General features: G+C 68.3%; 1 protein-coding gene across 1 annotated transcript in view; it reads left to right on the top strand.

Annotated features, from left to right (window-relative positions):
• Positions 1-24,951, top strand: part of HELQ (helicase, POLQ like) — a 46,776-nt gene that overhangs the window by 9,122 nt on the left and 12,703 nt on the right. Inside the window, exons 6-15 of the mRNA XM_054172759.1 lie at positions 243-340; positions 3,569-3,667; positions 4,419-4,564; positions 7,499-7,738; positions 9,471-9,612; positions 12,398-12,502; positions 13,385-13,604; positions 14,514-14,671; positions 17,108-17,206; positions 21,631-21,804. Of these exons, the coding sequence (XP_054028734.1) occupies positions 243-340; positions 3,569-3,667; positions 4,419-4,564; positions 7,499-7,738; positions 9,471-9,612; positions 12,398-12,502; positions 13,385-13,604; positions 14,514-14,671; positions 17,108-17,206; positions 21,631-21,804 (1,481 nt within the window). The remainder of the gene's footprint in view (positions 1-242; positions 341-3,568; positions 3,668-4,418; positions 4,565-7,498; positions 7,739-9,470; positions 9,613-12,397; positions 12,503-13,384; positions 13,605-14,513; positions 14,672-17,107; positions 17,207-21,630; positions 21,805-24,951) is intronic.

Raw genomic sequence — 24,951 nt, 5'->3', positions numbered from 1 at the left:
GCTCAGGGCCAGGCTGGATGAGGCCCTGAGCAGCCTGGGGCTGGGGGGAGCTGTCCCTGCCCCTGGCAGGGGGCTGGGGCTGGCTGAGCTCTGAGCTCCCTTCCACCCTGAGCCCCTCTCTGGTTCCTTTCCACTCCTCCCTCCTGAGCTCTCAGCTGCAGCTCCCTTCCAGCCTGCTGCTGCGGCAGGGCTGGGGTCGCAGGGAGCCGGGCAGTGAGTGCAGCTCCCCTGCTGTGTTGCAGAGGACACCCAGATCGTCGGCATGAGTGCGACCCTCAGCAACGTGGGCGAGCTGCAGAGCTTCCTGCGGGCGGAGTGCTACAGCAGCCACTTCCGGCCGGTGTGTGGAGCCTGCAGCGCCCCCTGCGGCCAGCCCAGCTGGCACCGCGGCCCTGCTGCCCTGCCTGCAGCGCCCCCTGCGGCCGGCCCTGCCTGCACCGCGGCCCTGCTGCCCTGCCTGCAGCGCCCCCTGCGGCCGACCCTGCCTGCAGCGCCCCCTGCGGCCGACCCTGCCAGCACCGCGGCCCTGCTGCCCTGCCTGCAGCGCCCCCTGCGGCCGGCCCTGCCTGCACCGCGGCCCTGCTGCCCTGCCTGCAGCGCCCCCTGCGGCCGACCCTGCCTGCAGCGCCCCCTGCGGCCGACCCTGCCAGCACCGCGGCCCTGCTGCCCTGCCTGCAGCGCCCCCTGCGGCCGGCCCTGCCTGCAGCGCCCCCTGCGGCCGACCCTGCCAGCACCGCGGCCCTGCTGCCCTGCCTGCAGCGCCCCCTGCGGCCGACCCTGCCGGCACCGCGGCCCTGCTGCCCTGCCTGCACCGCCCCCTGCGGCCGGCCCTGCCGGCACCGCGGCCCTGCTGCCCTGCCTGCAGCGCCCCCTGCGGCCGGCCCTGCCTGCACCGCGGCCCTGCTGCCCTGCCTGCACCGCCCCCTGCGGCCGACCCTGCCGGCACCGCGGCCCTGCTGCCCTGCCTGCAGCGCCCCCTGCGGCCGGCCCTGCCTGCAGCGCCCCCTGCGGCTGACCCTGCCTGCACCACCCCCTGCGGCCGACCCTGCCGGCACCGCGGCCCTGCTGCCCTGCCTGCAGCGCCCCCTGCGGCCGGCCCTGCCTGCACCGCGGCCCTGCTGCCCTGCCTGCAGCGCCCCCTGCGGCCGGCCCTGCCTGCACCGCGGCCCTGCTGTCCTGCCTGCAGCGCCCCCTGCGGCCGACCCTGCCGGCACCGCGGCCCTGCTGCCCTGCCTGCAGCGCCCCCTGCGGCCGACCCTGCCGGCACCGCGGCCCTGCTGCCCTGCCTGCAGCGCCCCCTGTGGCCGGCCCTGCCGGCACCGCGGCCCTGCTGTCCTGCCAGCAGCTCCTCTGCTGCCTGCTGCCTGGCCTGCACGGCAGGGCCCTGGGCAGGCTGCAGAGCTGGCCCCAAGGCAACCTCCTGAAGCTCAACCAGGCCAAGGGCAAGGTCCTGCAGCTGGCTCAGGGCAGTGCCAAGCACAGAGCCAGGCTGGGTGGGGAAGGGGCAGAGAGCAGTGCTGAGGAGAAGGCCCTGGGGGTGCTGGGGGAGGAGCAGCTCCCCAGCAGGCAGCAAGGGGAGCTGGCAGCCCAGAAGCCAAGGCTGTGCTGGGCTGAGCCCCAGCAGTGTGGGCAGCAGGGGCAGGGAGGGGATTCTGCCCTCTGCTCTGCTCAGCCCTCCCCTGCAGGGCTGGGGCAGCTCTGGGGCCCCCAGCACAAGGACCTGGAGCTGCTGGAGAGGCTCCAGAGGAGGCCACAGAGATGCTCAGAGGCTGCAGAGCCTCTGCTGTGGGGCCAGGCTGGGAGAGCTGGGGCTGATGGAGAGGAGAAGGCTGCAGGGAGACCTCAGAGCAGCTTCCAGTAGCTGAAGGGCTCCAGGAGAGCTGGGGAGGGACTCTGGCCAAGGGCTGGCAGTGCCAGGATGAGGGCTGGGGGCTTCAGACTGGCAGAAGCTGGATTGAGCTGAGACCTGAGGAAGCAATTCCTGCCCAGGAGGGTGGGGACGCTCTGGCACAGCTTGCCCAGGGAGGCTGTGGAGGCTCCAAGGCCTGGAAGTGTTCAGGGCCAGGCAAGGAGGTCTGGTGGGAGGTGTCCCTGCCCCTGGCAGGGGGTTGGAGCTGGATGAGCTTTCAAGTCCCTTCCAACCCAACCCATCCCATGCTAATGCAATGCCTGCTCCTGCTCACAGCTCCTCGTGCTGTAGCTCTGGACCCTTGCCAGTGCACAAATCCATAACCTCTGTGCTGAGCCTCTTGTGTCCCTTCAGCTGCAGCAGGTCCCCACTCGGCTCCTGGGGTAAATCATACAGCTGGCAGGGCTGGAAGGGAGCTCCAGGCTCAGCCAGCCCCAGCCCCTGCCCTGGGCAGGGACACCTCACACCACAGCAGGTTGCTCACAGCCACCTCCAGCCTGGCTGCAAACACCTCCAGCCAGGAGGCTTCCACCACCTCCCTGGGCAGCCTGGGCCAGGCTCTCACCACCCTCCTGGCCAACAACTTCTTCCTCACAGCCAATCTCCAGCTCCCCTCTTCCAGTTCTGCTCCAGCCCCCCCACTCCTATCCCTCCCTCACCCCCTCCAAAGTCCCTCCCCAGCTCTCTTGCAGCCCCCTGCAGCTCCTGCAAGGCCACCAGAAGGTCTCCTGGGAGCCTTCTCCTCTGCAGCCTGCACAACCCCAACTCTCTCAGGCTGTGCTCAGAGCAGCTCCAGCCCTCTGCTCCTCCTCCTGGCCCTGCTCTGGACACCTTCCAGCCCCTCCAGAGCCTTCCTGGCACAGAGGCTGCAGAGCTGGCCCCAGAGCTGCAGCTGTGGGCTCAGCAGAGTGGAGCAGAGGGGCAGAATCCCCTCCCTGGCCCTGCTGGCCACACTTCTCTTGCTGCAGCCCAGGCTCTGCTTGGCTCTCTGGGCTGCAAGTGCTCCCTGCTGGCTCCTGGGGAGCTTCTCCTACCCCAGCACCCCCAAGGCCTTTTCTCCAGGGCTGCTCTGCAGCCAGTCCCTGCCCAGCCTGGCTCAGGGCCTGGGTCTGCCCCAGACCACCCCCAGGCCCAATGTCAGCTCATTGGAACAGGCACTGGGGATGAGCAGAAGGAGTCTGCTCCAGGCCCAAGCCCTTCCCCCACTTCTCTCTGCTTCATCTCAAAGCAGAAATCCTTCCCCCCAGGCACAGCTGCAGCCCCAGGAGGGACCTCCCCACACAGCCCTTTGGGCCTTGCTTGCTCTGAGCCTAGACTGAGCCTAGGCTTGAGCATTGCAGGCTTGGGGCAGATTGCCCTGCCCCAGGTGCAGGACCCTTGCATGGGTGCAGGACCTTAAACCCTCTCATGAGAGTGGGCTCTGGGCTGCCACCTTTGCCATGCTCCTGGGGCAAGGGGAGAAGAAGGAACTCTGAGCTAATAATCAGCTTCCAGCAAATAGCTTTCAAAGCTCTCTGTCACAAGAGGGGAAGTGGTGGTGAGGGAGGGCCTGGGAGTGATGCTGGGCCAGAACCAAGCTCTGCAGGCAGCAGGAGCTTCACCTTTGAGAGAGCCTGGATGGCTGACCTGAGCTCTCTGCTCCTGCCTTGCATCTCCCAGGTGGAGTTAAAAGAATATGTGAAGGTTGGAGCCAGCATCTACAGAGTGGACAGCCAGGCAGAAGGAGGCTTCACCTTTGCAAGGCTCCTCAGCTTCAAGGTAAGGCTGAGGGGCTTGGAGTCACAGGTGGGGGTTGGAAGGGACCTCTGGAGGTCATCCAGTCCAAGCCCCTGCCAGGGCAGGGCACCCAGAGCACATCCAGGGGGGTTGGAAGCTCTCCAGAGCAGGAGACTCCACAACCTCTCTGGCAGCCTGCTGCAGGCTCCAGCAGCCTCACCCCAAAGCAGTTTCTCCTCCTGCTGAGGTGGAACCTCCTGGCTCCCAGTCTGTGCCCTCTGCCCCAGGGCACCACTGAGCAGATCCTGGCCCCTGCTCAACATGAGCTCCACAGGAGCCAGCAGGGAGCACTTGCAGCCCAGAGAGCCAAGCAGAGCCTGGGCTGCAGCAAGAGAAGTGTGGCCAGCAGGGCCAGGGAGGGGATTCTGCCCCTCTGCTCCACTCTGCTGAGCCCACAGCTGCAGCTCTGGGGCCAGCTCTGCAGCCTCTGTGCCAGGAAGGCTCTGGAGGCCCTGGCAGCATCTCTGTGGCCTCCTCTGGCCTCTCTCCAGCAGCTCTGTGTCCTTCTGCTGCTGGGGACCCCAGAGCTGGAGGCAGGATTGGAGCTGAGGTCTGAGCAGAGCAGACTGAAAGAGTTAAACTCCCTCAGGTGGGGCCTGGGAGGAAAGCTGCTTCTGCAGCCTCCCATCCTGCCCCTTCCAAGCCTGCAGCGAAGCCTGGGAGGGTTTCTGGGCTCCTTAGCTGCTGAGTGCCTGTGGCAGGGGCAGTGTCTGTCAGTCTGTCTGTCTGCCAGTATTCCAGCAGCCTGGAGAGAGCAGACCCTGACCACATCCTTGCCCTGGTGACTGAGGTGATCCCTCAGCACTCCTGCCTCATCTTCTGCCCCACCAAGAAGAACTGTGAGAACGTGGCTGTGCTGGTCAGCAAGTACCTCAGCAGGTGAGTGAGGCCTGGCTGCCACTGCTCCCTGCAGGCCCTGGCCAGGGCTGGGGCTGCTGGGCACTGCCTGGCAGCTGCCTTTGACCTTTGCTCAGAAGCACCTGGAGTGGGGAATGGGAATCATGGAGTTGTTTGGCTTGGAAAAAGCCTCCAGGCTCACCCAGTCCAACACCAACCCACCCCCCCCATGGCCACCAGACCCTGGCTCACAGCTTGCTGCAGCACCTCCAGGCATGGGGACTGCACCACCTGGCTGGGCTGGCAGCTGGCCCTGAGCCCCAGGGAGCACAGGAGCAGGGAAGCCTCTGGCTTGGAGCACACTCCCAAGCTGGCAGCTGCTCAGGGCTGCTGGAGAGGCACCAGAGGGAGACCTGCCCAGGGAGCAGGCCAGGGAAGTGTCCTCTGCAGGAGCTGGGGGGCTACCAGCCCTGCCCCCACCCCTCTGCAGTGGCTCAGGGGGAGCTGCTGGAGCCTGTGGGCAGAGGCTGCTGTGCTGGGAGCCCTGGCAGGAGCACACAGCTCTGCTGTGCTGCTGGAGCTCCCAGGGGCTGCAGCTGGGATTCCCCTCCCAGCACCTCCTGCTGCAGGGCCAAGGCACAGCACAGAGACCCAGAGCAAGCTCTGGGCTGGAAGGGGCCTTAGGGAGCACAGACTCAGAGAATTGCTTCACTTGGAAAGGACCTCCAAGGCCATCAGCTCCAACTCCAACCCAGCCCCGCCATGGCCACCAGACCCTGGCCCCAGGTGCCATGGGCACAGCTTGCTGCAGCACCTCCAGCAGCGGGGCCTGGGGGCGGCAGGCAGCGGGGTCTGAGGGCGGCAGGCAGCGGGGTCTGGGGGCGGCAGGCAGCGGGGTCTGGGGGCGGCAGGCAGCGGGGCCTGGGGGCGGCAGGCAGCGGGGTCTGGGGGCGGCAGGCAGCGGGGTCTGGGGGCTGCAGGCAGCGGGGCCCGAGGGTGGCAGGCAGCGGGGCCTGGGGGCGGCAGGCAGCGGGGCCCGAGGGTGGCAGGCAGCGGGGCCTGGGGGCGGCAGGCAGCGGGGTCTGGGGGCGGCAGGCGGCAGGGTCCGAGGGTGGCAGGCAGCGGGGCCTGGGGGCGGCAGGCAGCGGGGTCTGGGGGCTGCAGGCGGCGGGGCCTGGGGGCGGCAGGCAGCGGGGTCTGAGGGCGGCAGGCAGCGGGGTCTGAGGGCGGCAGGCAGCGAGGCCTGGGGGCGGCAGGCGGCGGGGCCTGGGGGCGGCAGGCAGCGGGGTCTGGGGGCGGCAGGCAGCGGGGCCTGAGGGCGGCAGGCAGCTGGGCCTGGGGGCGGCAGGCAGCGGGGTCTGGGGGCAGCAGGCAGCGGGGCCCGGGGGCAGCAGGCGGCGGGGTCTGAGGGCTGCAGGCGGCGGGGTCCGGGGGCGGCAGGCGGCGGGGTCCGGGGGCGGCAGGCAGCAGGGTCTGGGGGCGGCAGGCAGCGGGGTCTGGGGGCGGCAGGCAGCGCGGTCTGGGGTCGGCAGGCAGCGCGGTCTGGGGGCAGCAGGCAGCGGGGTCTGGGGGCAGCAGGCAGCGGGGCCTGGGGGCGGCAGGCAGCGGAGCCTGGGGCGGCAGGCAGCAGGGGCCTGAGGGCGGCAGGCAGCGGGGTCTGGGGGCGGCAGGCAGCGGGGTCTGGGGCGGCAGGCAGCGGGGCCTGGGGCGGCAGGCAGCGGGGTCTGGGGGCGGCAGGCAGCGGGGTCTGAGGGCAGGCAGCGGGGTCTGGGGGCGGCAGGCGGCGGGGTCTGGGGGCGGCAGGCGGCGGGGCCTGAGGGCGGCAGGCAGCGGGGCCCGGGGGCGGCAGGCAGCGGGGCCCGGGGGCGGCAGGCAGCGGGGCCCGGGGGCGGCAGGCAGCGGGGTCTGGGGGCGGCAGGCAGCGGGGCCTGGGGCAGCAGGCAGCGGGGTCTGGGGGCAGCAGGCAGCGGGGCCCGGGGGCGGCAGGCCGCGGGGCCCGGGGGCGGCAGGCAGCGGGGCCGGGGGGCGGCAGGCAGCGGGGTCTGGGGGCGGCAGGCAGCGGGGTCTGGGGGCGGCAGGCAGCGGGGCCTGGGGCAGCAGGCAGCGGGGTCTGGGGGCAGCAGGCAGCGGGGTCTGGGGGCGGCAGGCGGCGGGGTCTGGGGGCGGCAGGCAGCGGGGCCTGGGGGCAGCAGGCAGCGGGGTCTGGGGGCAGCAGGCAGCGGGGTCTGGGGGCGGCAGGCGGCGGGGTGTGGGGGCGGCAGGCAGCGGGGCCCGGGGGCGGCAGGCAGCGGGGCCTGAGGGTGGCAGGCAGCGGGGCCCGGGGGCGGCAGGCAGCGGCGTCGGGGGGCAGCAGGCAGCGGGGCCCAGGGGCGGCAGGCAGCGGGGCCTGGGGGCGGCAGGCAGCGGGGCCTGGGGGCGGCAGGCAGCGGGGCCCAGGGGCGGCAGGCAGCGGGGCCCGGGGGCGGCAGGCAGCAGGGTCTGAGGGCGGCAGGCAGCGGGGCCTGGGGGCGGCAGGCAGCGGGGCCTGGGGGCAGCAGGCAGCGGGGTCTGAGGGCTGCAGGCAGCGGGGTCTGGGGGCTGCAGGCAGCAGGGTCTGAGGGCGGCAGGCAGCGGGGCCTGGGGGTGGCAGGCAGCGGGGCCCGGGGGCAGCAGGCAGCGGGGCCCGGGGGCAGCAGGCAGCGGGGCCCGGGGGCAGCAGGCAGCGGGGCCCGGGGGCGGCAGGCAGCGGGGTCTGGGGGCGGCAGGCGGCGGGGCCCGGGGGCAGCAGGCGGCGGGGTCTGGGGGCTGCAGGCAGCGGGGCCTGAGGGCGGCAGGCGGCAGGGTCTGAGGGCAGGCAGCAGAGCCAGAGGGCTGCAGGCAGCTCAGTCTCCCCTGCAGGGCCCTTGCAGAGGCCCTGGGAGCAGCTTGCTCTGTGCTGCTGTGACTGAGCTTTGGAGTCCCTGACCCGAGGCTAAAGGAACTCTGTCCCCCTGCTAGAGACTTCCGGGCTCACAGGGCGAGGGAGAAGGAGCAGCTGCTGCGGAGCCTGCGGGCCGCTGGCAGTGGCAGTGTGTGTCCTGTGCTGAAGCAGACCATCCCCTGGGGCGTCGCTTACCACCACAGTGGCCTCACCAGCGACGAGAGGAGGAGCATCGAGGAGGCCTACTCTGCAGGGGTGCTCTGCCTGCTGGCCTGCACAGCCACGCTGGCTGCTGGAGTCAACCTGCCAGCCAGGAGGTCAGTGGGGAGAGCTCTCCTGCTGTGGCACTGAGCTGCCCTTGGTGCCAGAGGGACTGAGGGATGAGCTCCGTGAGCTGCTGCTGCTGCTGGCTCTGCTGGAGCTGGCGAGGGGGAGAGCAAAGGGATCAGGAGACACTAGGAGTGCACTGGGTTGGAAGGGACCTTCCCAGGGACTCTCCAAGCTCTTGTTCACAGTCTCAGAGTATCACCAAGGGTGGAAGAGACCTCAAAGACTAAGTCCAAGCTGGCACCCCAGGCCTCATGACTTAACCATAGCTCCAAGTGCCACGTCCAATCCCCTCCTGAACACCCCCAGGGCTGGGGACTCCACCACCTCCCTGGGCAGCTCATCCCAGTGGCCAATTCCTCTTGCTGGGAAGAACTTTCTCCTCCCCTCCAGCCTCAACCTCCCCTGGCACAGCTTGAGACTGTGTCCTCTTGTTCTGCGGCTGGGTGCCTGGGAGAAGAGACCAACCCCCAGCTGGCTCCAACCTCCCTGCAGGGAGTTGCAGAGAGCAAGAAGGTCTCCCCTGAGCCTCCTCTTCTGCAGGCTAAGCAACCCCAGCTCCCTCAGCCTCTCCTCACAGGGCTGTGCCCCAGACCCCTCCCCAGCCTTGTGCCCCAGACCAGGGCACAAGGACTTCCCTGCTCCTGCTGGCCACACTCTGCCTGACCCAGGCCAGGCTGCCCTTGGCCTCCTTGGCCCCCTGGGCACACTGCAGGCTCCTCTTCAGCTGCTCTCCCCCAGCACCCCCAGGTCCCTCTCTGCCTGGCTGCTCTCAGCCCCTCTGCCCCCAGCCTGTAGCACTGCCTGAGAGAGTTGGGGTTGTGCAGGCTGCAGAGGAGAAGGCTCCCAGGAGACCTTCTGGTGGCCTCCCAGGAGCTGCAGGGGGCTGCAAGAGAGCTGGGGAGGGACTTTGGAGGGGGTCAGGGAGGGATAGGAGTGGGGGGGCTGGAGCAGAAGTAGAAGTGGGGAGCTGGAGATTGGCTGTGAGGAAGAAGTTGTTGGCCAGGAGGGTGGTGAGAGCCTGGCCCAGGCTGCCCAGGGAGGTGGTGGAAGCCTCCTGGCTGGAGGTGTTTGCAGCCAGGCTGGAGGTGGCTGTGAGCAACCTGCTGTGGGGCCAGACTCTTGCTGAGGGTTCAGCTGTGTCTGAGGTGCTGGAACAGCACATTTCCTCCTGGGCTCAGCACTGGGGAGGCCACAGCTTGAGTGTGGAGTTGAGGTTTAGCCTCCTGACTGCGGGTCTGGGGCACAGGGCTGGGGAGGGGTCTGGGGCACAGCCCTGTGAGGAGAGGCTGAGGGAGCTGGGGTTGCTTAGCCTGCAGAAGAGGAGGCTCAGGGGAGACCTTCTTGCTCTCTGCAACTCCCTGCAGGGAGGTTGGAGCCAGCTGGGGGTTGGTCTCTTCTGCCAGGCCCCCAGCAGCAGAACAAGAGGACACAGTCTCAAGCTGTGCCAGGGGAGGTTGAGGCTGGAGGGGAGGAGAAAGTTCTTCCCAGCAAGAGGAATTGGCCACTGGGATGAGCTGCCCAGGGAGGTGGTGGAGTCCCCAGCCCTGGGGGTGTTCAGGAGGGGATTGGATGTGGCACTTGGAGCCAGGGTTTGGCTGTCAGGAGGGGTTGGGGATTAGGTCCTCGGTTGGACTGGATGAGCTCTGAGGTCTTTTCCAGCCTGGCTGATTCTAAGAAGCCTTCCTGTGCAGCACCACTGACCTGCAGCCTTCCTCCCAGGGTCATCCTCAGAGCCCCTTACGTGGGGAGGGACTTGCTGAAGCGGACTCAGTACAAGCAGATGGTCGGCAGGGCCGGGCGGGCTGGCATCGACTGCGCCGGCGAGAGCATCCTCCTCCTGCAGGAGAAGGACAGGCACCTGGTAACCCTCACCCAGCCCCTGGGGGCTCCAGGGGGGCTTGGGCTGAGCTGCTGCCCTGTGCACAGAAGGAGCTGAGCTGCCTCAGCCTGCTGGGCCTCCTCAGCCTTGCAAACGGCCAGGGCCGGGAGGGTGTCCGGAAGGGTCTCGGCAGGCTCGGGCGGTGTGCCGGGGCCAGCCCCAGGCACAGACCCAGACCCAGCCTGGCTTGGGAGCAGCACTGAAGAAAGAGCCTTGGGGCTGCTGGGTGCTGAGCAGCTCCCCAGGAGTCAGCAGTGCCTCCTGCAGCCCTCAGGCAGCTGTGTGCTGGGCTGCAGCCAGAGCAGGGTGGGCAGAGGGCAGGAGAGGAGATTCTGCCCCTGGGCTCTGCTCAGACCTCAGCTCCAATCCTGCCTCCAGCTCTGGGGTCCCCAGCAGCAGAAGGACACAGAGCTGCTGGAGAGAGGCCAGAGGAGGCCACAGAGATGCTGCCAGGGCTGGAGCAGCTCTGCTGGGAGCACAGGCTGAGGGAGCTGGGGCTGTGCAGCCCCAGGGGCACCTCAGAGCTGCTGCCAGGAGCTGAAGGGATCCTGCAGGAAGGCTGCAGAGGAACTGCTCCTGAGGGGGTCTGAGCCCGGCCCAGGGGGAAGGGTTTGGAGCTGAGGCAGAGCAGGGTCAGAGAGGAGCTGTGGCAGAAGTTGTTCAGCAGGAGGGAGCTGAGCCTCTGGCACAGGCTGCCCAGGGAGGCTGTGGCTGCTCTTGCCTGGGGGTGTTCCAAGGCCAGGCTGGATGAGGCCCTGAGCAGCTGAGCCTAGCTGGGAGGTGTCCCTGCCCATGGCAGGGGGTTGGAGCTGGCTGATCTTGAGGGTCCCTTCCAACCCAACCCATCTCTGTGATCCTCTGAATTCTGATCCTGCTTCTCCCTCCCAGGGCATTTTCCAGGGCATTTTTCAGTGCCTTTAGGAGCCACTGGAGAAGGCTCCATGGCACCATAGGCTGTGTGACTGCTACTTCAGCAAGGCCTTTGACACCGTCCCCCACAGTAAACTGCTGGCTAAGCTGTCAGCTCGTGGTTTGGACCACAACACTCTGTGCTGGGTTAGGAACTGGCTGGAGGGCTGAGCCCAGAGAGTGGTGGTGAATGGTGCCACAGCCAGCTGGCGGCCAGTCACCAGTGGCGTCCCCCAGGGATCAGTGCTGGGCCCCATCCTCTTTAACATCTTCACTGATGATCTGGATGAGGGGGTTGAGTCAGTCATCAGCAAGTTTGCAGATGACACCAAGTTGGGAACAGATGTTAGTCAGTTAGAGGGTAGAAAGGCTCTGCAGAGGGACCTTGACCGACTGGACAGATGGGCAGAGGCCAATGGGATGGCATTTAATAAGTCTAAGTGCCGGGTGCTGCACTTTGGCCACAGCAACCCCATGCAGAGCTACAGGCTGGGGTCAGAGTGGCTGAGAGCTGCCAAACGGAGAGGGACCTGGGGGTGCTGATTGACACCCGCCTAAACATGAGCCAGCAGTGTGCCCAGGTGGCCAAGAAGGCCAATGGCATCCTGGCCTGTATTAGGAATAGTGTGGCCAGCAGGAGCAGGGAGGTCATTGTGCCCCTGGACTCTGCATTGGTTAGGCCACACCTTGAGTACTGTGTCCAGTTCTGGGCCCCTCAGTTTAGGAAGGACATCGAGACACTTGAACGTGTCCAGAGAAGGGCAACAAGGCTGGGGAGAGGCCTTGAGCACAGCCCTGTGAGGAGAGGCTGAGGGAGCTGGGATTGTTTAGCCTGGAGAAGAGAAGGATCAGAGGTGACCTCATTGCCCTCTACAACTACCTGAAGGGTGGTTGTAGCCAGGTGGGGGTTGGTCTCTTCTCCCAGGCAACCAGCACCAGAACAAGGGGACACAGTCTCAAGTTGTGTCAGGGGAGGTTTAGACTCGAGGTGAGGAGAAAGTTCTTCACCGAGCGAGTCGTTCGGCATTGGGATGAGCTGCCCAGGGAGGTGGTGGAGTCACCGTCCCTGGAGGTGTTCAAGGGGAGATTGGACGTGGCACTTGGTGCTATGATCTAGTTGTGAGGTCTGTTGGAACAGGTTGGACTTGATGATCCTTGGGGTCTCTTCCAACCTTAGTTACTGTGATACTGTGATACTGTGATACTGGTGCTCAGCTCCCCACCAGCTGATCCTCCTTTCACAAGGCTGAGAGCCCTGGGGGTGTTCAGCCTGGAGAGGAGAAGGCTGAGAGGGATCTGATCAATGCCTGTCAAGAGCTGAAGGGTGGAGGGCAAGAATCACAGGAGGGAGCTCCAGGCTCAGCCAGCCCCAGCCCCCTGCCCTGGGCAGGGACACCTCACACCACAGCAGGTTGCTCACAGCCACCTCCAGCCTGGCTGCAAACACCTCCAGCCAGGAGGCTTCCACCACCTCCCTGGGCAGCCTGGGCCAGGCTCTCACCACCCTCCTGGCCAACAACTTCTTCCTCACAGCCAAGCTCCAGCTCCCCACTTCTACTTCTGCTCCAGCCCCCCCAGGCCTATCCCTCCCTGACCCCCTCAGAAGTCCCTGCCCCTGCCAGGGGGTTGGAACAAATGACCTCTGAGGTCCCCTCCACCCTGAGCCATGCTGTGGGATATCTCCTGTCTGTAGGGACAGCTCTGAACTCCCTCTGCTTGGCTCTCAGGGGGGCTGCAAGCTTTGTGTGCCCACACTTAGTGCCCTCAGAAGCTGCCTGCTGCCTGCCAGCACTTCCCCAGGCACAAAGCCCCTGCTGAAGGCTTTGCCCTGCACTGACACATTCCTTGCCCTCCCTAGGTTCAGGAGCTGGTTTCCAGTCCTTTGGAGAACTGTTACAGCAACCTGCTGCAGGAGCAGGCCAAGGGGCTGCAGAGCCTCCTGCTCTCCCTGGTGGGGCTGAAGGTATCACTGAACCTTTCTCTGTCAGGAGCTGAAGTGCTTTGGGAGTGCAAAGGAAATGTTGGCTGCTGGGTGCAGAGCAAGCCCAGGGGGGTTAAAGAGGTTGGCTGCCAGGGTGGAGGGGGTGGCAGGGGAGGGGCAGTGGGTGGCTGGCAGCCCAGAAACCAGCCCTGTGCTGGGCTGCAGCCAGAGCAGGGAGAGAGCAGCACAGGGAGGGGATTCTGCCCCTCTGCTCTGCTCAGCCCCCACCTGCAGCACTGCCTCCAGCTCTGGGGCCCCCAGCACAAGGACCTGGAGCTGCTGGGGAGGCTCCAGAGGAGGCCACAGAGATGCTCAGAGGCTGCAGAGCCTCTGCTGTGGGGCCAGGCTGGGAGAGCTGGGGCTGTGCAGCCTGGAGGAGAGAAGCTCCAGGGAGACCTCAGAGCAGCTTCCAGTAGCTGAAGGGCTCCAGGAGGGCTGGGGAGGGACTCTGGGCAAGGGCTGGGAGTGTCAGGCTGAGGGCTGATGGCATCAGACTGGAAGAAGCTGGACTTAGATGAGACCTGAGGAAGAGATTCTGCCCCAGGAGGGTGGTGAGAGCCTGGCCCAGGCTGCCCAGGGAGGTGGTGGAAGCCTCCTGGCTGGAGGTGTTTGCAGCCAGGCTGGAGGTGGCTGTGAGCAACTTGCTGTGGTGTGAGGTGTCCCTGCCCAGGGCAGGGGCTGGGGCTGGCTGAGCCTGGAGCTCCCTTCCAGCCCTGCCAGCTCTGTGCTTCATCTCCCTCAGAGCCTTCCTTGGAGTCTCTCCAGCCCACCAGGGATCCCAAAGTGCTTCTCTGGGCTGCTCTCCTGTAGCTCCTAAGCTGTGTTCTGTGCCAGGACCTCTCTGACTGTGCTGCTGCCCTGCAGATAGCAGTGACCCCGGAGGAAATCCACTCCTTCATCAGGGGGACACTGCTGGGTGTGCAGCAGCAGCAGCTGCTGAAGGGGAAGAGCCTGGAGGAGATCACTGAAGAGGGGCTGGAAAGCCTGGTGAAGGAAGGGCTGCTGCAGGAAAGCAGATCTGAGAAGGAGCACAAGTCCCAGAGCCCCCTCAGAGTCACCCCCCTGGGCAGAGCTGCATACAAAGGTAGGGCTCCTGTGTCCTGCTGAGCACCTTGGCTGGCAGGGGGCTGTGGGCTGCAGGCAGCCTCAGCAAGGGAGACCAAGCTGGGTGGGGTGGGGACACTCTGGAGGGAAGGATCCAGCCAGGGGGCCCTGGGCAGGCTGCAGAGCTGGCCCCAAGGCAACCTCCTGAAGCTCAACCAGGCCAAGGGCAAGGTCCTGCAGCTGGCTCAGGGCAGTGCCAAGCACAGAGCCAGGCTGGGTGAGGAAGGGGCAGAGAGCAGGGCTGAGGAGAAGGCCCTGGGGGTGCTGGGGGAGGAGCAGCTCCCCAGCAGGCAGCAAGGGGAGCTGGCAGCCCAGAAGCCAAGGCTGTGCTGGGCTGAGCCCCAGCAGTGTGGGCAGCAGGGGCAGGGAGGGGATTCTGCCCTCTGCTCTGCTCAGCCCTCCCCTGCAGGGCTGGAAGAGGGCTGGGGAGGAGCAGCTGAGGGAGCTGGGGGTGGGGAGTGTGGAGCAGAGGAGGCTGAGGGAGACCTCCTTGCTCTCTGCAGCTCCCTGAGAGGAGGCTGCAGCCAGGGGGGGTTGGGCTCTGCTCCCCAGGAGCAAGGGCCAGGAGGAGAGGCAATGGCCTCAGGCTGCCCCAGGGGAGGCTCAGGTTGGAGAGGAGAAGAAACTTCTTGGCTGCAAGGGTTCTGCCAGCCTGGCCCAGGCTGCCCAGGGAGGGGGTTGGATGCTCATCCCTGGAGGGGTTGCAGAGCTGTGGTGCTGAGGCCATGGCTCAGCCCCAGCCTGGGCAGGGGCTGGGTGGGCTCCAAGGGCTGTGCACAGCCAGGTGCTTGTGTGGCTGTGTGAAGCCTCCCTGTGCCCCAGGCCTCCCTGCCCTGGGTGCAGCGGGGTGCAGCGGGGTGCAGCTGTGTGCTGTGCTGTGTCCCTGCAGGCTCCATCGACCTGGCTCACTGCAGGCAGCTCTACAGGGATCTGAGGAGGGGCCTGGAGGGGCTGCTGCTGGAGAGCAGCCTCCACCTCCTCTACCTGACCACCCCCTACGAGCTGGCTGCAGGCTGCAGCCCCGACTGGCTGATCTACCTGCAGCAGGTGAGGGGCAGGGGAGGCCTGGCTGGGGCAGGGGAGGCTGTGCTGGGGCAGGGGAGGCCTGGCTGGGGCAGGGGAGGCTGTGCTGGGGCAGGGGAGGCCAGGCTGGCACAGGGGAGGCTGTGCTGGGGCAGGGGAGGCCAGGCTGGCACAGGGGAGGCCTGGCTGGGGCAGGGGAGGCTGTGCTGGGGCAGGGGAGGCCTGGCTGGGGCAGGGGAGGCTGTGCTGGGGCAGGGGAGGCCAGGCTGGCACAGGGGAGGCCTGGCTGGGGCAGGGGAGGCTGTGCTGGCACAGGGGAGGCTCTGCTGGGGCAGGGGAGGCTGTGCTGGGGCAGGGGAGGCTGTGCTGGGGCAGGGGAGGCCTGGCTGGGGCAGGGGAGGCTGTGCTGGGGCAGGGGAGGCTGTGCTGGGGCAGGGGAGGCCTGGCTGGGGCAGGGGAGGCTGTGCTGGGGCAGGGGAGGCCTGGCTGGCACAGGGGAGGCTGTGCTGGGGCAGGGGAGGCTGTGCTGGGGCAGGGGAGGCTGTGCTGGCACAGGGGAGGCTGTGCTGGGGCAGGGGAGGCCTGGCTGGCACAGGGGAGGCTCTGCTGGCACAGGGGAGGCCTGGCTGGCATAGGGGAGGCCTGGCTGGCACAGGGGAGGCTCTGCTGGCACAGGGGAGGCCTGGCTGGCACAGGGGAGGCTCTGCTGGCACAGGGGAGGCCTGGCTGCCCCGTGGGCTGGGGGCACCTGGGCATCCCCTGCCTGGCACCGAGGGGCTGGGGGGAGGCCTGGCTCTGGGCTGGGGCAGGCTGCACACAGGGCTCAAGGCAGCTGCCAAGGGGGCAGTGCCAAGCCCTGCCCTGGGCATACCTCCCCCTGGCACAGGCTGCTCCAGGCCTCATCCTGCCTGGCCCTGGGCACTGCCAGCCAGGAGACAGCCACAAGCAGGGCTCTGAGCGCCAGCCCTGTGCCATGCAGTGCTGGGAGTGCCAGCCTGGTGCCAGCCCATGCCCTGAATAGCAGAGTGGTGCCAACCATTACTCTGGCACCCAGCCTGGTGCCAGCCCATGCCCTGAATACCAGAGTGGTGCCAACCATTACTCTGGCACCCAGCCTGGTGCCAGCCCATGCCCTGAATAGCAGAGTGGTGCCAACCATTGCTCTGGCACCCAGCCTGGTGCCAGCCCATGCCCTGAATAGCAGAGTGGTTGCAACTCGTGCTCTGAGTGCCAGCCTGGTGCCAACCCCCCGGTGCTCTGGGCACCACTCTGGTTCTGACCATAGCTCTGAGTGCCAACCTGGGTACCATTGCTTTGGGCACCAGCCTGGTGCCAGGCTGCAGGGTGGGTGCCAGGCAGCAGGGCTGGTGCCAGGCAGTGCTGTGGGTGCCAGGCTGCGGGGTGGGTGCCAGGCTGGTGCCAGGCAGTGCTGTGGGTGCCAGGCAGCAGGGTGGGTGCCAGGCTGGTGCCAGGCAGCACTGTGGGTGCCAGGCTGCGGGGTGGGTGCCAGGCTAGTGCCAGGCAGTGCTGTGGGTGCCAGGCTGGTGCCAGGCAGCGGGGTGGGTGCCAGGCAGTGGGGTGGGTGCCAGGCAGTGCTGGGGGTGCCAGGCAGTGCTGGGGGTGCCAGGCTGTGTCTGGGGGTGCCAGGCAGCAGGGTGGGTGCCAGGCTGGTGCCGGGCAGTGCTGGGGGTGCCAGGCAGTGCTGTGGGTGCCAGGCAGTGCTGGGGGTGCCAGGCTGTGTCTGGGGGTGCCAGGCAGCAGGGTGGGTGCCAGGCTGGTGCCGGGCAGTGCTGGGGGTGCCAGGCAGTGCTGTGGGTGCCAGGCAGTGCTGTGGGTGCCAGGCAGTGCTGGGGGTGCCAGGCAGTGCTGTGGGTGCCAGGCAGTGCTGGGGGTGCCAGGCTGTGTCTGGGGGTGCCAGGCAGCAGGGTGGGTGCCAGGCTGGTGCCGGGCAGTGCTGTGGGTGCCAGGCTGGTGCTAGGCAGCAGGGTGGGTGCTAGGCAGCTGGGTGGGTGCCAGGCTGGTGCCAGGCAGCAGGGTGGGTGCCAGGCTGTGTCTGTAGGTGCCAGGCAGTGTCTGTGGGTGCCAGGCTGTGTCTGTGGGTGCCAGGCTGTGCTGTGGGTGCCAGGCAGCAGGGTGGGTGCCAGGCAGCAGGGTGGGTGCCAGGCTGTGTCTGTGGGTGCCAGGCAGCAGGGTGGGTGCCAGGCAGCGGGGTGGGTGCCGGGCTGGTGCCAGGCAGCAGGGTGGGTGCCAGGCTGTGTCTGTGGGTGCCAGGCTGTGTCTGTGGGTGCCAGGCTGGTGCCAGGCAGTGGGGTGGGTGCCAGGCTGTGTCTGTGGGTGCCAGGCTGGTGCCAGGCAGCAGGGTGGGTGCCAGGCTGTGTCTGTGGGTGCCAGGCAGCGCTGTGGGTGCCAGGCTGGTGCCAGGCAGCAGGGTGGGTGCCAGGCTGTGTCTGTGCCCTGCAGCTCTCCCAGCTGAGTGCCGCCGAGCAGAGGCTGCTGCACAGCCTGGGGCTGCCTGAGAGCTTCATCGCCAGGAAGGCCTCTGGGCAGGTGGTCAGCAAGGTAGGCTGCAGAGCTCTGCTGCCCAGCCTGGCACCTCCCAGGCACCCCCTGCTGCTGCTCCTTACTCCTCTGCCAATCTCTAAGCTGCTTTCCACCTCCTGGATGGGTTGGCACAGGATGGGTTGGTGGGAAGGGAGCTCAGACATCCTCCATGGGCAGGGACAGCTCCCCCCAGCCCCAGGCTGCTCAGGGCCTCATCCAGCCTGGTCCTGAACCCCTCCAGGCAGGAGGCAGCCACAGCCTCCCTGGGCAGCCTGTGCCAGAGTCTCCCCAGCCTCACTCTCAAGGATCTCTTCCTCCTCTCCACTCTCAGTCTCTCCTCTCCCAGCTCCAAGCCATTGTTCCTCAGCCTGGCACTGCCAGCCCTTGCCCAGAGTCCCTCCCCAGCTCTCCTGGAGCCCTTCAGGTGCTGCAGGGTTGCTCTGAGGCCTCCCTGCAGCCTTCTCCTCCCCAGGCTGCACAGCCCCAGCTCTCCCAGCCTGGCCCCACAGGGAGGCTCTGCAGCCTCTGAGCATCTCTGTGGCCTCCTCTGTGGCCTCTCCAGGTCCCTGTGCTGGGTCCCCAGAGCTGGCTGCAGTGCTGCAGTGCTGCAGTGCCTGTGCAGGGTGTCCCTGGCTGCCCCAGGCAGGGGAGGACTCAGGCTGTGTGCCAGCTCTGCCTGCTGGGGAGCACAGACAGCAGCTTAGAGGCCACCAAGCACTGCCCCCTGCTCAGGGGGGAGGGGGCTGCCCCCAGCCTGACCCCCAGCTGCTGAGGTCAGCTCCTGAGCCTCTCCTCCGACCCTGGCTGCGAGGAACAGCTGCAAGTGGTGGCAGGAGGGGAAGGCAGGGCAGGAGGAGCCCCTCGGGGCTGCACCCAGGGCTCAGACAGGTGGGGAGGGGAGAATTAGAGAGAGCTCCCTGAGGGCACCCCTCTGGTGGTCACCTCACTGCCAGCCCCCAGCCCCCCAACCCCCAGCCCTTCCCTTCCTTGCTCTGCTCACTGAGAGGCTTCTCCCAGGGCTGCTTTCAGTTACCTCCTCAGCAGGGTGGGGATCCCTCTCCTCCAGCCCTGGGATCCCTCTCCTCCAGCCCTGGCTTCCCTCTCCTCCAGCCCTGGGCTCCCTCTCCTCCAGCCCTGGGCTCCCTCTCCTCCAGCCCTGGGCTCCCTCTCCTCCAGCCCTGGGCTCCCTCTGCTCCAGCCCTGGGCTCCCTCTCCTCCAGCCCTGGCTTCCCTCTCCTCCAGCCCTGGGATCCCTCTCCTCCAGCCCTGGCTTCCCTCTCCTCCAGCCCTGGGATCCCTCTCCTCCAGCCCTGGGCTCCCTCTCCTCCAGCCCTGGGCTCCCTCTCCTCCAGCCCTGGGATCCCTCTCCTCCAGCCCTGGGATCCCTCTCCTCCAGCCCTGGGCTCCCTCTCCTCCAGCCCTGGCTTCCCTCTCCTCCAGCCCTGGGCTCCCCCTCCTCCAGCCCTGGGCTCCCTCTCCTCCAGCCCTGGGATCCCTCTCCTCCAGCCCTGGGATCCCTCTCCTCCAGCCCTGGGATCCCTCTCCTCCAGCCCTGGGATCCCTCTCCTCCAGCCCTGGCTTCCCTCTCCTCCAGCCCTGGCTTCCCTCTCCTCCAGCCCTGGGCTCTCCCTCCTCCAGCCCTGGGATCCCTCTCCTCCAGCCCTGGGATCCCTCTCCTCCAGCCCTGGGCTCTCCATCCTCCAGCCCTGGAAGCTGCTCTGAGGTCTGCCTGGAGCCTTCTCCTCCCCAGGCTGCTCAGCCCCAGCTCTCCCAGCCTGGCTCCACAGGGGAGGTTCTGCAGCATCTCTGTGGCCTCCTCTGGAGCCTCTGCAGCAGCTCCAGGTCCTTGTGCTGGGGGCCCCAGAGCTGGAGGCAGTGCTGCAGGTGGGGGCTGAGCAGAGCAGAGCAGAGGGGCAGAATCCCCTCCCTGTGCTGCTCTCTCCCTGCTCTGGCTGCAGCTCAGCACAGGGCTGGCTCTGGGCTGCCAGGGCCCAGTGCTGGCTCCTGGGCACTTTGGCACCACCTGACCCCCCCAAGGCCTTCTCCCCCAGGCTGCTCCTGAGCCACTCCTCCCCCAGCCTGGCTCTGTGCTTGGCACTGCCCTCAGCCAGCTGCAGGACCTTGCCCTTGGCCTGCTTGAGCTTCAGGAGGTTGCCTTGGGGCCAGCTCTGCAGCCTGCCCAGGGCCCCCTGGCTGGATCCTTCCCTCCAGAGTGTCAGCACCCAGCTTGCTCTCATCTCAGCCTTGCAGTGGAGCCTCAGTGCCACTGCCCCTCTCACTGGCAGAGCTGGCAGCCAGCACTGCTCCCAGGAGCCAGCCCAAGGCCACCACTGGTCCCTGCTCTGCGTTTGGGCACTGGGCTCTCGCCCCCAGCTGAGTGCAGGGCCCCAGCCAAGCCCTGCCCCAGCAGTGGCCACCCCTCAGCTCCTGGCTTCCCTCTTGGGTGGCCAGGATGCCCTGGGGGGCAGTGGCAAACCCTGGGCACCAGCCTGGGCAGATGCCAGCAGCTGCTCTTGCCTGGGCCTCTGCCTCCCTTCTCCTCAGCTCCTTGCTGGTGCTGCCTGCACAGAGCAGAGCTGCAGGGGGGCTGCAGGCACTCCCTGCCAGCCTGAGCTGCAGCACAACCTTTTTATTGGGCAGCTTCCCCCCCTCCCAGCTCCCAAACACATCTCCAAAGGGTGCCCCTGGCCCTGCACTCAGAGCCCAGGCAGCTGGCAGCAGCCTCCCACAGCTCCAGACAGGAGGCAGCAGGGGGGCAGAGGTTGGGGTTGGCTTCCTGCTGTGCCCAGAAGCTCTGCAGCTGTGGGCAGGGCTGGAGAGCTGGGGGGAGAGGGGAGGGAGAGCTGGGGGGAGAGGGGAGGGAGAGCTGGGGGGAGAGGGGAGGGAGAGCTGGGGGGAGAGGGGAGGGAGAGCTGGGGGAGAGGGGAGGGAGGCCTGGGGGGAGAGGGGAGGGAGAGCTGGGGGGAGAGGGGAGGGAGAGCTGGGGGGGAGGGGAGGGAGAGCTGGGGGAGAGGGGAGGGAGGCCTGGGGGGAGAGGGGAGGGAGAGCTGGGGGGAGAGGGGAGGGAGAGCTGGGGGGAGAGGGGAGGGAGAGCTGGGGGGAGAGGGGAGGGAGGCCTGGGGGGAGAAGGGGGGGAGAGGGGAGGGAGGCCTGGGGGGAGAGGGGAGGGAGGCCTGGGGGGAGAGGGGAGGGAGAGCTGGGGGAGAGGGGAGGGAGAGCTGGGGGGAGAGGGGAGGGAGAGCTGGGGGGAGAGGGGAGGGAGGCCTGGGGGGAGAGGGGAGGGAGAGCTGGGGGGAGAGGGGAGGGAGAGCTGGGGGGAGAGGGGAGGGAGAGCTGGGGGAGAGGGGAGGGAGAGCTGGGGGAGAGGGGAGGGAGGCCTGGGGGAGAGGGGAGGGAGAGCTGGGGGGAGAGGGGAGGGAGAGCTGGGGGGAGAGAGGAGGGAGAGCTGGGGGGAGAGGGGAGGGAGAGCTGGGGGAGAGGGGAGGGAGAGCTGGGGGAGAGGGGAGGGAGGCCTGGGGGAGAGGGGAGGGAGAGCTGGGGGGAGAGGGGAGGGAGGCCTGGAGGGAGGCCTGGGGGGAGAGGGGAGGGAGAGCTGGGGGGAGAGGGGAGGGAGGCCTGGGGGGAGAGGGGAGGGAGAGCTGGGGGGAGAGGGGAGGGAGAGCTGGGGGGAGAGAGGAGGGAGAGCTGGGGGGAGAGGGGAGGGAGAGCTGGGGGAGAGGGGAGGGAGAGCTGGGGGGAGAGGGGAGGGAGAGCTGGGGGAGAGGGGAGGGAGGCCTGGGGGGAGAAGGGGGGGAGAGGGGAGGGAGGCCTGGGGGGAGGGGGGAGGGAGGCCTGGGGGGAGAGGGGAGGGAGAGCTGGGGGAGAGGGGAGGGAGGCCTGGGGGGAGAGGGGAGGGAGAGCTGGGGGAGAGGGGAGGGAGGCCTGGGGGGAGAGGGGAGGGAGAGCTGGGGGAGAGGGGAGGGAGGCCTGGGGGGAGAGGGGAGGGAGAGCTGGGGGAGAGGGGAGGGAGAGCTGGGGGGAGAGGGGAGGGAGGCCTGGGGGGAGAAGGGGGGGAGAGGGGAGGGAGGCCTGGGGGGAGGGGGGAGGGAGGCCTGGGGGGAGAGGGGAGGGAGGCCTGGGGGGAGAGGGGAGGGAGGCCTGGGGGGAAGGGGGAGGGAGAGCTGGGGGGAGAGGGGATGGAGGCCTGGGGGGAGCCCAGGAGCTCTGCAGCTGTTGGCAGGGCTGCAGAGCTGAGCAGAGAAGGCTCCAGCAGTGGCCACCCCTCAGCTCCTTGCTCCCCAGCAAGCCCTGGGCACCAGCCCAGGTTCAGTGCCTTTGGGTGCAGCCAGCAGAGTGGTTTGGGGCTGTGCAGGGGCAAGGCTGAGCAGAGAAGCTGCCTGCAGCACTCCCAGAAGCCTCCCAGTGTGATCCTGGCCCTGAGCTCTGCCTTGCTTCCTTCCCAGGCCGTGGACACTGCTGTGGTCAACAGGCTCTACCTGACCCTTGTCCTCTACAGCCTGCTGAAGGAGACCAACCTCTGGAGTGTGGCAGAGAAGTTCAGCATGTCCAGAGGCCATGTGCAGAGCCTGCTCAGCTCTGCTGCCTCCTTTGCCTCCTGTGTCCTGCACTTCTGTGAGGTGCTCTGCCACAGGCATCCCACTGAGGGCCCTGGGCTGGGCAGCCCTGGGGGGGCTCTGCTCTGCCCCTGGGGCTGAGCTCAGGGCTGCTGCTGCTGCTCTGCCCCTGGGGCTGAGCTCAGGGCTGCTGCTGCTCTGCCCCTGGGGCTGAGCTCAGGGCTGCTGCTGCTGCTGCTCTGCCCCTGGGGCTGAGCTCAGGGCTGCTGCTGCTCTGCCCCTGGGGCTGAGCTCAGGGCTGCTGCTGCTGCTGCACTGCCCCTGGGGCTGAGCTCAGGGCTGCTGCTGCTCTGCCCCTGGGGCTGAGCTCAGGGCTGCTGCTGCTGCTGCACTGCCCCTGGGGCTGAGCTCAGGGCTGCTGCTGCTGCTGCTCTGCCCCTGGGGCTGAGCTCAGGGCTGCTGCTGCTGCTGCTCTGCCCCTGGGGCTGAGCTCAGGGCTGCTGCTGCTGCTGCACTGCCCCTGGGGCTGAGCTCAGGGCTGCTGCTGCTGCTGCTCTGCCCCTGGGGCTGAGCTCAGGGCTGCTGCTGCTGCTGCTCTGCCCCTGGGGCTGAGCTCAGGGCTGCTGCTGCTGCTGCTCTGCCCCTGGGGCTGAGCTCAGGGCTGCTGCTGCTGCTGCACTGCCCCTGGGGCTGAGCTCAGGGCTGCTGCTGCTGCTGCTCTGCCCCTGGGGCTGAGCTCAGGCTGCTGCTGCTGCTGCTCTGCCCCTGGGGCTGAGCTCAGGGCTGCTGCTGCTGCTGCTCTGCCCCTGGGGCTGAGCTCAGGGCTGCTGCTGCTGCTGCTCTGCCCCTGGGGCTGAGCTCAGGGCTGCTGCTGCTGCTGCTCTGCCCCTGGGGCTGAGCTCAGGGCTGCTGCTGCTGCTGCTCTGCCCCTGGGCTGAGCTCAGGGCTGCTGCTGCTGCTCTGCCCCTGGGGCTGAGCTCAGGGCTGCTGCTGCTGCTGCTCTGCCCCTGGGGCTGAGCTCAGGGCTGCTGCTGCTGCTGCACTGCCCCTGGGGCTGAGCTCAGGGCTGCTGCTGCTGCTCTGCCCCTGGGGCTGAGCTCAGGGCTGCTGCTGCTGCTCTGCCCCTGGGGCTGAGCTCAGGGCTGCTGCTGCTGCTCTGCCCCTGGGGCTGAGCTCAGGGCTGCTGCTGCTGCTGCACTGCCCCTGGGGCTGAGCTCAGGGCTGCTGCTGCTGCTCTGCCCCTGGGGCTGAGCTCAGGGCTGCTGCTGCTGCTGCACTGCCCCTGGGGCTGAGCTCAGGGCTGCTGCTGCTGCTCTGCCCCTGGGGCTGAGCTCAGGGCTGCTGCTGCTGCTGCTCTGCCCCTGGGGCTGAGCTCAGGGCTGCTGCTGCTGCTCTGCCCTTGGGGCTGAGCTCAGGGCTGCTGCTGCTGCTGCTCTGCCCCTGGGGCTGAGCTCAGGGCTGCTGCTGCTGCTCTGCCCCTGGGGCTGAGCTCAGGGCTGCTGCTGCTGCTGCACTGCCCTTGGGGCTGAGCTCAGGGCTGCTGCTGCTGCTGCTCTGCCCCTGGGGCTGAGCTCAGGGCTGCTGCTTGCTGCTGCTACTGCCCCTGGGGCTGAGCTCAGGGCTGCTGCTGCTGCTACTGCCCCTGGGGCTGAGCTCAGGGCTGCTGCTGCTGCTGCTCTGCCCCTGGGGCTGAGCTCAGGGCTGCTGCTGCTAGCTCTCTGCCCCTGGGGCTGAGCTCAGGGCTCTGCTGCTGCTGCTGCTCTGCCCCTGGGGCTGAGCTCAGGGTGCTGCTGCTGCTCTGCCCCTGGGGCTGAGCTCAGGGCTGCTGCTGCGCTGCTCTGCCCCTGGGGCTGAGCTCAGGGCTGCTGCTGCTGCTCTGCCCCTAGGGGCTGAGCTCCAGGGCTTGCTGCTTGCTGCTGCTCTGCCCCTGGGCTGCTGAGCTCAGGGCTGCTGCTGCTTGCTGCTGCACTGCCCCTGGGGCTTGAGCTCAGGGCTCTGCTGCTGCTGCTCTGCCCCTGGTGCTGAGTCTCAGGGCTGCTGCTGCTGCTCTGCCCCTGGGGCTGAGCTCAGGGCTGTGCTGCTCTGCTCGCCCTGGGCTGAGCTCAGGGCTGCGTGCTGCTCTGCCCCTGGGGCTGAGCTCAGGGCTGCTGCTGCTGCTGCTCTGCCCCTGGGGCTGAGCTCAGGGCTGCTGCTGCTGCTGCACTGCCCCTGGGGCTGAGCTCAGGGCTGCTGCTGCTGCTGCTCTGCCCCTGGGGCTGAGCTCAGGGCTGCTGCTGCTGCTGATCTGCCCCTGGGGCTGAGCTCAGGGCTGCTGCTGCTGCTCTGCCCCTGGGGCTGAGCTCAGGGCTGCTGCTGCTGCTGCTCTGCCCCTGGGGCTGAGCTCAGGGCTGCTGCTGCTGCTCTGCCCCTGGGGCTGAGCTCAGGGCTGCTGCTGCTGCACTGCCCCTGGGGCTGAGCTCAGGGCTGCTGCTGCTCTGCCCCTGGGGCTGAGCTCAGGGCTGCTGCTGCTGCTCTGCCCCTGGGGCTGAGCTCAGGGCTGCTGCTGCTGCTGCTCTGCCCCTGGGGCTGAGCTCAGGGCTGCTGCTGCTGCTGCTCTGCCCCTGGGGCTGAGCTCAGGGCTGCTGCTGCTGCTGCTCTGCCCCTGGGGCTGAGCTCAGGGCTGCTGCTGCTGCTGCTCTGCCCCTGGGGCTGAGCTCAGGGCTGCTGCTGCTCTGCCCCTGGGGCTGAGCTCAGGGCTGCTGCTGCTCTGCCCCTGGGGCTGAGCTCAGGGCTGCTGCTGCTGCACTGCCCCTGGGGCTGAGCTCAGGGCTGCTGCTGCTGCTGCTCTGCCCCTGGGGCTGAGCTCAGGGCTGCTGCTGCTGCTGCGCTGCCCCTGGGGCTGAGCTCAGGGCTGCTGCTGCTGCTGCTCTGCCCCTGGGGCTGAGCTCAGGGCTGCTGCTGCTGCTGCTCTGCCCCTGGGGCTGAGCTCAGGGCTGCTGCTGCTGCTGCACTGCCCCTGGGGCTGAGCTCAGGGCTGCTGCTGCTGCTGCTCTGCCCCTGGGGCTGAGCTCAGGGCTGCTGCTGCTGCTGCTCTGCCCCTGGGGCTGAGCTCAGGGCTGCTGCTGCTGCTGCTCTGCCCCTGGGGCTGAGCTCAGGGCTGCTGCTGCTGCTCTGCCCCTGGGGCTGAGCTCAGGGCTGCTGCTGCTGCTGCTCTGCCCCTGGGGCTGAGCT

This window comes from Dryobates pubescens, chromosome 24 (assembly GCF_014839835.1).
Source record: "Dryobates pubescens isolate bDryPub1 chromosome 24, bDryPub1.pri, whole genome shotgun sequence".
In the NCBI taxonomy this organism is placed as follows: domain Eukaryota; kingdom Metazoa; phylum Chordata; class Aves; order Piciformes; family Picidae; genus Dryobates; species Dryobates pubescens.
This window is presented reverse-complemented; position numbering and strand designations above follow the sequence as displayed.